At 41.6% G+C, this 12,615-nt stretch overlaps 1 protein-coding gene across 4 annotated transcripts; it reads left to right on the top strand.

Moving 5' to 3' along the window:
* The first annotated feature begins 1,143 nt into the window (after positions 1-1,143).
* Positions 1,144-11,908, top strand: lzts3b (leucine zipper, putative tumor suppressor family member 3b). Of its 4 annotated transcripts, none has more exons than XM_034235010.1 (8): positions 1,144-1,373; positions 2,807-3,792; positions 4,310-4,780; positions 5,293-5,460; positions 5,729-5,857; positions 6,466-6,657; positions 7,278-7,508; positions 8,857-11,908. In XM_034235010.1, the coding sequence occupies exons 2-8, from the start codon at positions 2,923-2,925 to the stop codon at positions 9,886-9,888; spliced, it is 3,093 nt and encodes a 1,030-aa protein (XP_034090901.1). In that variant the 5' UTR covers positions 1,144-1,373; positions 2,807-2,922; the 3' UTR covers positions 9,889-11,908. The 4 variants fall into 4 exon arrangements, with proteins under 4 accessions (XP_034090901.1, XP_034090903.1, XP_034090902.1 ...); XM_034235012.1 differs by having other exon boundaries at positions 2,931-3,792; XM_034235011.1 differs by having other exon boundaries at positions 1,144-1,331.
* Positions 11,909-12,615: the final 707 nt, after the last annotated feature.

Raw genomic sequence — 12,615 nt, forward strand, 5'->3', positions numbered from 1 at the left:
AACAAAGATTTTGAGTGATACAAAATGTAAATTACAATTTAAAAAATGTTCCCCCAATATATATAATACTGCTACTTCATGTATTCACATACTTTTATAATGCTGCTACTTATTATTTTACTAGTATTTGTTTGATTTTATAAACGTATGCTTGTCTCTTTATTTTATAAGTTAGCCTACTTATAGAGGTTTGTCTTTAATGTCCACTGTCCCTTTGCTGGAACAATGTATATTTCCCCACTGTGGGATCAATAAAGGATTTCTGATTGTTATTCTGATTCTGATAAAAGAAAATGGGGGAAAGAAAACTGCTATGCAACAAAAGGTCAGGTCACATAGTCTATACCACAGAAATAATTTCAAAGTAAAGACAACAAGTAAAGACAACCTGCCCAATATGAGATGACTTGTGTGACCAGAAAAAGTCAGTGATTGGACCGAGCATCATCCAAAATATGAAAATCTGCTTTTCCTTGTCATTACTTGAATAATTTCAATGTATTTCTTATAGTTTCTCATCCATAATTAACTGCAAAGTTGCAATCACAATGGATACAAAAATAAGGTCCAATTCACCAACTTCAGCCCATACATTTCTGATTTAAAATGAATGCATTATTATCAATAATGTAATGTTAAGGGATGTTTTCCTGCAGTGCGGAGTACTTTTAGTTTTAACACTTTAAATAAATGTTCCTGATTCTACCCTTTTAGTAATGTAACCATTTTGATGCATGACTTTTACTTTTGATTTTCAGAGAGATATTAGTAACTTTAGTTATATATATATGGATCCAAATTATTGCACCATTCAGGATGTATGGCTGTCCCCAAACTGAGATGCCAAAAAATACTTAAACAACAATACAAATGTTTTTTGTTCTTCTAATGACATCAATTATGATGATTTTTCAGTTACAGGATATTAGAAAAAATATAATTAGAACAAATAATTGTCTGTTGATGCATCCAGCATGACTGTTTCCATTGAACGTCTCATCCATCCACCCAGGGGGCTGCATATGTGACTCTATAGGCTTTTCCCCAGGGAGACCACTGGATGAAAGCCAAAAGGGGGCGTTTGCATCATGCTACCGGAGGGGCGGGGCCAGAGGTGGGTGTGTGTCTCTCAGCTGATGCGCGTATCAACCGACCGACTCCATCATCAGCATCCGACGGTGACAGCGGTCGAAGACAGCATCCCTAATTTTACCGAGCCACGGTAACATCGCATGACCACAGAGAGGCCAGCCGACCGGGACTGACGGTGCTTCTTGTGACACTAATATTTATTGAGGCTGCCATCTTACAAAACGCCGAGCTGCAAAATAGTGAGTAGCCTTTGATGATGGACCTCCAGGATGCTACAATCGGTAAATCAAAGCTACTGTCGTCAATGTCAATGACGCGGTGCATTTTTTATGTGGATGTATTTTTGGATTCGGCGAGGGTCGTGCGTGTGTTTCTTGTCATGGGGCCTAGCGAGTAATTGTTTGGGAGCGCAGTGGATTCAGGGCTTGATGCGGATGCTGCTAAAGCCGCCCTTGCCGCCCAGGGATGCAGAGAAAAAGGGAGAGAGAGGGGGAGTCGTGAGGAGAGGGGATTGAGGCAGAGCCGCAGATACATGGCAGTGCTTTTTACTACTACTACTATTCACCCAAGTGGAAGTAATCCTCTAGTAAATGGGCTGGGGAAGGGAGGTGCACTGGCATGACTCTCTCTATCTATCTATCTATATCTATCTATCTATGCTGCTGTATACATTTGGATATGTCATATGTGAGCTCGATAATATGTAACGTTTTTGAGGGCATACATATATAAAGCTTGTATACAAACATATTTATTTTGTAATACTGTACACAAACTTGAATGTGCCAAGCTAATTTTACCAGTTTATTTGTGTACCATTGTCTAAAACTTATTTGACAGTCCTGCAATATATCTCGCCATTAAAAAGTTTATATATTCTGTATTAGTTGTAGCTGCAGTTTGTGGCGATGTTGACTTGTATTGTGCTACACAGTGAATGGCTTACGTGAAAGAAAAAGTTGTACATGACAAAGGTCCCAGACTGGACTTAAACGCATGGATGTTACCGTTATGTGATCAGCAGTAAACCTCTAAACTGGCATCTCATCACAAAGCAAGACAATATAATTGAAATAAATTGTTGTTTTGAGGTAAAGTGTTGACATGTTGATATTACTGTTAGATAGGTGTTGATGAAGCTTTTAAAGACCCTGGTTTTGGGTATTTTGCATTGAATAGTGTGCTGTACCTTAATGTACACCAGCAAAGATGCCTTAAACAGCCCTTAAAACATACTTAACGTTGTTTTTTCAGATTGATATTTCAAAACTTTTCCTAATCTGAGGCACATTTATGAGGATTTCTGTAAATAACTCCTAGATGCCACATATAGGGCAGGCAATATATATTTTTTGTAAACAAAGTTAATGAATATATTTAGTAATATAACACAAAGTTTGAATCATGATCATTTTCTTGTTTGGTGTAGAAGTAAGGATTTACTGCCATGTCCATATTTTATTGTCTGTGCAGGCCCAGTTTGTGCCAATGATGTTATCAATTAACTGGAGGACGGGTTTTATTGTTACTCTTTATTTATACCCTCACTCTACGCATAACTATCTAGACTTATCTGTCATTTTTATCATGGTGGGAGGAGCACATTTTCCTGTATGTTGGTTGAAAAATATTCTGCATTAGTTATTATTGTATAACTAGTCATTATGCAATTATAATATTGTATAACGCCTTTCATTTTTCTGTGTTCCTCTAGTGTGTGTGCCCCCACTACCTGCATTAGGTTGTGATGACCCACACTACTTCCAAATGTTTCTGTGACCCTCCCCAATCCTGACTCCTAACCTCTAATCCCTGACCTTTGACCCCACTATGGGCAGTGTTGGCAGTGGGGTGGCAGGAGAGCAGGAGTTTGCCATGAAGTCTGTGGGTACGAGGACCACCTTGCCCAGAGCCCCTCCTCTCTCTCGCCGTTGCCCTGCCGACCGCAGCTGCAGTGCAGAACGACTGCCCCGCCCTCCTGCGACTATATCTGACGGGACGGCCTCTAGCGATGAGCGGGGGAGTGTTAGTGTTGCGACTGGGACCTGTACCGGGACTGACCGGCCCACCGAAACAGCCTCCTCCACCAACACTGAATGTACCATAACTGCCCCGTCCAACAACAACCAGTTGGAGTGTGGCAATGGAGCGGGCAGGCGGGAGAGGGAGTGGGAGAGGGAGAGGGAGAGGCAGCGTGAGAGGGGGAGAGACAGAGACCGGGACCGGGACTGGGACAGAGAAAGGTTAGAGAGGGAACGAGAGAGGGAGAGGAACCGGGAGAGGGAGCGGGAGCGAGTGGAGAGGGAGAGGCTGGAGCGAGAGAGGGAGCGGGAGAGGGAGAGAGCCAGAGAGAGGGAAAGAGAGAGAATTGAGAGAGAGAAGATAGAAAGAGAGAGGGAGCGAGAGAGGGAAAGGGAGAGGGAGCGGGAAAGAGAGAGGCTGGAGAATGAGAGGTTGGAAAGAGACAGAGAGAGGGAGATGCAGGCTGCAGGTTTGGATGTGTGTGGGAACATTGTGGGACGAGGAGGACCTGAGAAGACCAGCGTTGGCATGAACACACACCAGATCCAGCATCCGCACCCGCACCAGCACAGAGAGATGACCGCAGCCAGAGCCGACGGAGAAAACAATCCAGGCAGCCACAACCCTCCGAACCACAACCCACCCAAGATCCTGCCAGTGTCGGGAAAACTGGAGCAGGTACTTCAAGATTTAAAACTCCCAACCTGGGGCTCAGGCAAAATGAATCAAAAGGGTCAATCTATTACTCACATGCAGTGAGTTGCATGAGTTGTTATGATTCGTCCTCTCCATACTTAAAGTGATCGCTTACAAGTGTGAAATGTAAGCAACTACGGACAAAATGTAGTGCAAAAATATTTCAGCCAAAGTTATTGACATATGAAATTGCCATCTTCCTAAGTTTTTAAAGTATAACATGTCCTATTTGTGTTACTAATCCTACACTCTTCATGGAAGAAACGGTGTCCAAACACAAAGAAGGAATTTCATACTCATAAAGCCACAACCTATCCAGCAAAAATGCATTCTGAAGGTCTTTTTGACACATTCAATTACAATGATATCTTATTATGTACGATGCACGTCCATATTCTGTTAATATGCTTAACAATAATGTGTTTTCTATCAGGCTTTTCTCCTATGTGTACATTCCTTTATATATTTGATTACCTTCTTTCCTCCATCTCTCTTGTAGGCGATGCAGAACAACTCGGGCCTCGTACGTCCCTCCGCCTTCAAGCCGGTGGTTCCCAAGAGCTTCCACTCCATGCAGAACCTGGTGGGCCAGGCAGGAGGGGCTGGGAGCGAGGGCAAGACTGAGGCAAGGAGTGAAGGGTTCAGTGAGAGCAGAGGAGGCAGGAGAGGCAGGGACGCAGCGGCAGGAGAATCAGGAGAGGTCCCAGAGGCCCTGCTCCTGGACCAGGAGAGCCCAGTGAGGGTCAGCAGAACTGAGGGCGGGGGAAATGGTAATGAAGTGGTTCAGGGAGGGATGTCTGACTCAGGGAGGAACTCCCTGACCAGCCTGCCCACCTACACGGGCTCGGGGTCCGGTTGTGGGCCCCCGGCCGTCCTGGGGCCTCTCAGTGCTTCCACCAGCCACATCAACAGGTTGGGCATGGTTGGGGCAGCTGCAGGCCTCGACAAGCAGGAAAAGCCTGGCTACCAGGTGAGACCCCCATCCATACTCACTTAGTCTTAGCGTGATCTCCTTTATCTGAAATAATGCCGAAAATGTAATACTATTTGCACTCAACCTGATTATGTAACAAAACCAAATCATTTAATAATGTGATCAATAATGTAATACAATGTCCTGACTGCTATTGTATTGTTATATCGTTCGAAAAACCTTATCGTTACTTCAAAACTAAAGATTTAATATTACTGATAAAAAATGTAATAATGTAAAAAAGTTTGTATTTTTGTTGAAAATGTAAAGAAAACTAAATGTATATAAATGCTAGTGTCCTTTAGCATTCCGAACATCAAATTGGTTAAAAGGTTAATACAATATCAGCCAGGATATTTCAGTAACTTATTGGTCAAGTTCTATATCAATGGGTTTTCAATCAGGGTAAAGGCAAATTAGATTACATCTTCAGGAGTCAATACTGTGATTGGGTGCGCCACACCTTGCTGTTATCATCTTTAATGTATCTCAATGGTTCTTTCCTTTAGAACGGGCTCAGCGCCTCAGACAGTGGCCGGTCCTCCTCGGGAAAGAGCTCCTCGTCCTATCAGAGGCTGAGCCACCTGAGTGACGCCCCTGCTCCTCTCCGGCCCTCGCCCTCCTCCGACGACATTATCCAGGACCTCGAGGACCGCTTGTGGGAGAAAGAGCAAGAGGTCAGAGGCAACACAGTGAAGTCTATCATGCAGCTGTTTCTAGCACTCAGTGGGCTTTATGATATATAATTTGTTTTTCTTGTTTAGGATAAGTTTTATACTAAATTAATTGTACTTACTTAAAAACAAGGATGGTTGGCATTATTTATAAGATCAGTTCTAAACTTGAATAATTTCATTGATATTCCAACTTTTGTTATCCAAGTTAAATGTCCTATGTCTTTACTAACTGGCTGTTTGTGACCGGATTTCTCTTCTTCTCTACCAGGTGCAGCACATGCGTAGAAACCTGGACCAAAGTGAGGCAGCGATTATTCAGGTGTTTGAGGAGAAGCAGCGTGTCTGGGAGCGGCAGATGGACGAGCTGAGACAGAACTACGCCTCGCGCCTGCAGCAGGTGGACTCACTACATTTGATTCACAGGATGTCGCTGCACTTAATCTCAACTCACATTTTGAGTCAAATGCAACAAGTGTGAATTCTTGTGAAGCATGTGGTCAAAATCTGAAACAATGGTACAATTTCCTGGGTGATGTAGAAACAACAGATGACATTTTATCTTTTTGTTTTATATGTCTTCACTACATAGGGAAGGCTGTCACTGAATATAACTATCTGGCTATCTAACTATCTTAATATTCACCCTCTGTCTGAAACGCTCTGTTTTAGTCCTTGTCTCTAATGACAATGCTCTGATTGGCTTGCAAGAAAAATTGCAAAGGTGGCAGGTGATTTATTGATCCTGCATATGATGGGGAGAAAATCTGAATGGCTTTTTGACGTCCATGCATTTTGACCCAAGCAGCCCAAAAAACTTGACTGGTTCCAAATGGCATTCAGACCAAATATGTCCCTGATGCAACACTTACTGGGTCATGGCTTTAAGTACCAGAATATATTATTGCTCAATCTGTTCCACATATAGATGGATACCAACAAAACATAATTTTTGTATACTTTATACTTAAAACTTTATAACACTTTATACGTACATTGCTTCTGCAGGTTACCCGTCGTGCTCAGCGCTCCCAGACTGCCCTGCAGGCCCAGATAGGCCGTCTATCCCAGGACAAGAGGAGGCTCCAGGAGGAGATGGCGGCTCTGTTGGCCCAGAGGGAGGAGCTGGAGAGAAAGTGTCTGGATTACAGGAAGGAGCAGGCTGACATCTTGCCTCGTCTGGAGGAGACCAAGTGGGAGGTGAGATATGAGTATATGACTCGGTGCGCTTGACTAGTTCAGTAAAATGTTATCAGGGTTACATCATGGTAGACTGAACAGTAGAGGACTGAGTACAACCGTGTGTGTGACACTGCCTCTGTACAGCAAGCCACTTATATGCAATGGAACAGGGAACATATTGACCATAACAACTAATACTTCTGAATATTGGGGGTTTGATGTTTCATCACAATACATATTGATTATCTGGACAAGGATGGGATAACTGCTGATATCACCAACTTTGCTAAGATACAATTTAAATGTAATTCAGTTCATGGGTCTTAGATAGATATGAGAAGATGCCTATTTAACACAATCAGCTACATTTAAATCAACTCCCAAAAAGTCACTGAAATATGATATGACAATTTAATTGCCTGGCTCTTTCAGACAATTTTTAACACGTTTTTTTAACCAAGAAATTCCAAATAAGGGTATCTGAAGACAATTATATGTATTGTTGTTTTGACTTTGTGTCAATATCCTGGATTATTGATCATTGAGTCGATTATATCTGCTCAGATTGATGGGTATTTACATCCCCACTTAATACAACAACAAAAAAATACCATTCCCTTCTTCTTTATACGTGGCAGGTGTGTCAGAAGGCCGGAGAGATCTCTCTGCTGAAGCAGCAGCTGAGGGAGAGTCAGGCTGAAGTGACGCAGCGAGCTGGAGAGATGGTGGCCCTAAGGGGCCAGCTGAAGGAGCTCAATGCCCAGCTGAGGGAGCGGGAGGAGACCATGCTGGGCCTGAAGGACTCCTACAGCACCAAGAGCCTGGAGCTGGAGAAGTGTGAGGGAGAGCTGAGGAGGACTCTCTCAGAGGTGAGGTTTCAATTGCACCTTGACTTATGCTCAGCAGGCTTTAACACAGAGGAAAACAAACAACAGAAAAACACAAAGGTGAATAATTTGAACATTATTTAAAAAATGTAAATGATAGTCAGTTTATTTATCAGTTTTCTGAATTGGCAATGCAACCAAACATAGATTTCCTAGTAGAGCAATGATCAGACCTAAATAATCAAGTCGCACCATATGAAGCTAAAGGTCTGACTAATAGAAAATATTTTCAAATATATATATTTTTTTATTTGGCAAAATCCCTGAACCTGAGAATGAAATCTCTAGTTTGTGTCTTTGTTAAAATCCTATTTCTTTATTTGTGTGTATGAGTTTACAAGTGAACAAAAAAAAGAGTTCTAGCCAAGCTGCTGAAAACACAAATTCCAGATCGCAGGATAATTTCCCAATTGTATGCACATAGACACATAAAACGACACATAACACGAGTCCTGCTTCTTTGAAGAAAGCTAATATCGACTCCAGTTTGGTTAAAATATCTCATAAGGTAGATTTTTCAACATGAATATTTAGTCAAAGGACTTTGGTTCTGTTGGCTGAAAGGCTCACATTATTCTAGGGACAATGATGTAAATCTTGTGTAGTTCAGCACCGGTCAACTTTATCAAAGGCTTTAGAGAGTAATGCAATGTTGATTACTATCCAAAGCAGTTCAAATATAGTATACAGCAAGGCAGATTTAAGGATTGACATGTTTTACACTAATCTAGATTGTTGAGCATCTAAAACCAAGAAATCCTTCAGAAGGATTCGAAAAACAAAACAAAAAATAGACTAGAACAAATTGGGGATTAGGCAACATCGTATACTACAGCTACAGCATTTTTGTCCTTGTTTTGTACAAGCCCATAAGCAGCTGACACATATCACATGTATATATTATTTGTATTCCATCACTTAAGAGGCAGTAAGTTTAAGAGCAATATTCATCTCTTTTAACACAATGTCTGCATATATCAATAGCTCTTTTCTGGTAAAACGTACAATATCACTCAATCATAAACCATCAAAAGAAAGCTTCCATTTTTGGGCCATTAATACACTTGGAAACATTAGTGAAGCGTTGCGGACCTACGTTTATGTACAGTTTAAGTGCATACATGTGCTTGATTGCATTTCTACATATACAGTATGAAAAACAAATGCAGCTGGATGAGTATTTGTTTGAATGGCTGTGTGAATGAATGCTTTCACACCTTATGTCTATCTATATAACTATGAACACTTATTAAGCTTGTTTTTTATGTAGGAATCCTCCTGCCTGTGACTGTGAAAATATTTATTGTGATATACATTTTCCTTTTTATAGGTGTCCCATCTAAGAGAGAAGCTGGGTGTGTTTGAGGCAGAGGTGCTCAGTTTAAAGCGGGCTCTAAATGAAGTGAGCAGAGGAGCAGAAGTGGTTATGAGCCCTAACTTAGCTGCTGCAGGACTTTTGCCCCCCTGGGGGATTGTCCACTGCCCACGTAACCCCACTGAGTCCTCAACCAACTCTCTCACCTCCACGTCTGACAACCTGCTGAGTCTTCAGAGCGATGAAGCCAAGGCCCAGAGGCAGGAAGCTCAGAGACAGGAGAGGCAGCAACGGGAAGAAGCTCAATGGCGTGATGTGCAGCAGAGGCAAGATACCCACATGCAGCAGGACCTTCGAATGCGTCAGGATGCCCAAATTCGACCAGAGGCCCAACTCCGTCAGGAGGCCCAGCTTCGTCAGGAGTCTCACCTCCGCCATGAAGCCCAATTACGCCAAGAGGCCCAGCTCTGCCACGAGGCCCAAATGCGTCATGAGGCCCAACTCTGCCAGGAAGTGCAGCTACGTCAGGATGGCCACCTGCCGCAGCGAGGCCCGGAGGGTCACTGGGACGAGTCAGGGGAGCTTCGCAGGCAACTTGAGCAGCTGCAGGCCGCATTGCGCCTGGAGCGGCAGCAACGGGAACGCCAGGCACTCAACTTCGACCAGGAGCGACACACCTGGCAGGACGAGAAGGAACGGGTTTTGAAATACCAGGCACAGCTTCAGCTCAGCTACGTGGAAACGCTGCAGAAGAATCAAGCTTTGGAAAAACGTATGATCTCATTGGGAGCTAAACCCTCCTCAACGTCCACCACCACCACTATTACCACCATCACCACCAGCTCCCCCACCTCTTCCAATTCTCCCCCTCCACCACCAGCCATGTCACCTCTATCCCCTCAGCCCTCACTCTCTATCTCTGGCCCCATTGCCCTAACCATCTCCCCGCCTTGTGAAGATCAGAAGGGCCCTCCTTCTCTCCACCAGCTTGCCAATCCCTGGGCAGGACCTTCACGCCTGGAGAGGATAGAGTCCACTGAGATATAGAGACATGACCAATTTTCCAGTCCAAGACACTCACAGTGACGAGGCCTCTCACAGAAAACCACTTCAGCATACAGTTGAAAAACATTTCAGTCTACAATAGAATAAATCAGTACAGTCTGACAAACTTTTCAAAGCAACTTAAGACACTGAAAACAATAACAAATGCCGAATGCCCACTATCAGTAACAGATCCTCCGCACGGGAAGTTGAACTTCATTCAATCAATGATTTTTCAAATTCCTAAGCAGCCTTTCTCTCTGTAGTTGCACATTACTACATCTCATTTAGCCAGTGTGCAATGTGAGGAATGTGCCACACTGATGGATGGCAGAAAAGCTAAATGTGAAATGACCATTTTTAGATGACAGCACTAATACAGGGGGTCATTTAACGCCCATGCTAGAAAAGGACCAAGACAATCAGGGATATTGTCAGAAATTAACGACCAGAATATTATGCGGTATTTATTCATTGTAAGTCTGTGTCACTGGTCATGTATAAGTAGAAATAGAGGTCAGAGTGTGTGATGTTAACTTGCATTTTTGGCCAGAGAGCGCCTTACTCCATTTTTTCCAGCATGTATACAAGAAAAACTAATGCTGGGAATAGAAAAATAGGAGTGTGTTTATCATTTTCAGTGCTTTAATTATAATATCAAAAAACCAGTCACACAACATTGTTACACAGGGCTGGACTAATTCATTTAAAATCCCAGCAGATATCAACATCAAAGGTCACACCCTGATTTTTTATTGAGTTTTCAAGTCCTTTCATGCACAGGGTCCACAATGCATGACCCATATAAACACATAATTAATACCAACAGAGTTTATATTTTCTACAAATTGAATTAAATAGATATGTTTAGCAGATAATCAACCCCAACTGAATATAGAACATGTTTTAAAAAGTGGGAGAACCTGATTCGCCTTCAATGCAGCTCGCCTGTCTTGACTAAAAACAAACACTAGAGGTCATAGGAGAGCTTTCACAGCGATACCAACTCAACCGTCTTTTATTGAACTGCAAGGAGAATGTGAATCAAAGCACACAATTTGAATTTGGTTATTATGATAATTGTGTTGTTCACTTTGTGCATTTACAGCCAAGAAATCAGTCGGTATCCCCAAAGTCAAAAATACAATTTATAGAATGTATGATACACTAAAAATAAATACTTATAATAGTTATAGATTGTAAATGTGTGTATGTGGTGAGAGTGCGAGTGTGTGCGTGGGAGAGCCGGTGTGTGCATGTGTGTATACTTATAAAAAGCTTCAGTTTATGAGATTGAGGATAGAGGGACTAGTGGCAATATAGTAAGTGAAGATATGTTGATGGTAAATGGATTTTTCTTTTTTTGGGGTGGGGGCTTTAAGTACTTTAAGATGTAAGGGCACTGAGACTGAAGGAGTATGTATATCATGGAAAACTGTCTCTACTGTATATTTCTTTTAGACAAAGCAGGGGAGAACAACGTTTAAAAAAAAAAACCTGAAAAGGGAAAGTCAGCCTCTTTAAAGGGAGCGTTCAGGCTAACTGCACTACGTAGTGTCCTACACACGAGTTATGATGTACAGTAGACTCAGATGTGAATATCATGGCTTTTATATGTGTTGTTTATGCCAGCATACAAAGATGTTGCTCAAGAATATTAACTTATCTCTAAAGTATTACATAGTATTATCATCTTTATTACTGTTATTATATTATGGTGAACTGACAGAGAAAATATGTGCCATTTAAGCTTTCCTTTATGTGTTTTTTTAACTGTGTAGATAGCCTATTGGCCTACCATAATGGTGCAATCATAGCAACCCTGTCCAAAAATGATGTTCTTTTTGATGTAGGTGATAAATGTAGTTGCAGTATTGCATTGTTTAGAGAACAAAATGCTACCAATTTTATACATTACACAATTGTATTGTTTGCATTTATGTTACTAGTACTGTTCTGGCTTGATTGAAACCACCTCTTTGTTATTCAGCAGAACTAATAAAGAAATGTGAATAATTCAGCACTTTTTTGTCATTGAGCAAATAATTTGTCCAGTGGTTCAACTCGAATCTAGGATTAAATTATCTCCAAAATGGAAATACAGGCACACCATTTATTTCGCAGTGGTTCCCCTGTTGTGTCTAAGGGCTCCTATAATGAATACTTGTAATGGGTCAGGACATGCTTAACAATAATTCAGAATAATAATACTCCAACATACAACATTATTTTGAACAAAACCACTATTACTGTAAACTGTAGCAATATCACACTGTAAAATACTCCATTACAAGTACAATTCCTGCATAGAAAAGTATTATCGTCAAAATAAGTATCAAAAGTAAATCAAGCAGAATGAATTGGTTCATGAAGTTATTTAATTATTTGCAATGATGCATAAACTTCTCAGCAGAATGTTTAATGTATACAAATGTAGGTATATGTACTGTTGGTGGTTTCATCTGTAGCAATGCATCTTATTTTACAAGTTTGTTTAGAAAGAAAGAAGCGAAGCCGTCACATAAATGTATCTGAGTCAAAATATGCCTACACCATTCTGATATAATGTGAGTACCTCACATTATATCAGAATGGTGTAGGCATAAAAGTAGCATAACATCAAAGTGTTCAAACAGTGTACCTCAAAACTGTACTTACTGTGCATAACTTGAGTGAGGAGATATTGCAAGTGAAATGAGCATTGTTTTTTGGAATCACAAACCAAAAAGT

Source organism: Gymnodraco acuticeps, unplaced genomic scaffold, assembly GCF_902827175.1.
Source record: "Gymnodraco acuticeps unplaced genomic scaffold, fGymAcu1.1, whole genome shotgun sequence".
Classification (NCBI taxonomy): domain Eukaryota; kingdom Metazoa; phylum Chordata; class Actinopteri; order Perciformes; family Bathydraconidae; genus Gymnodraco; species Gymnodraco acuticeps.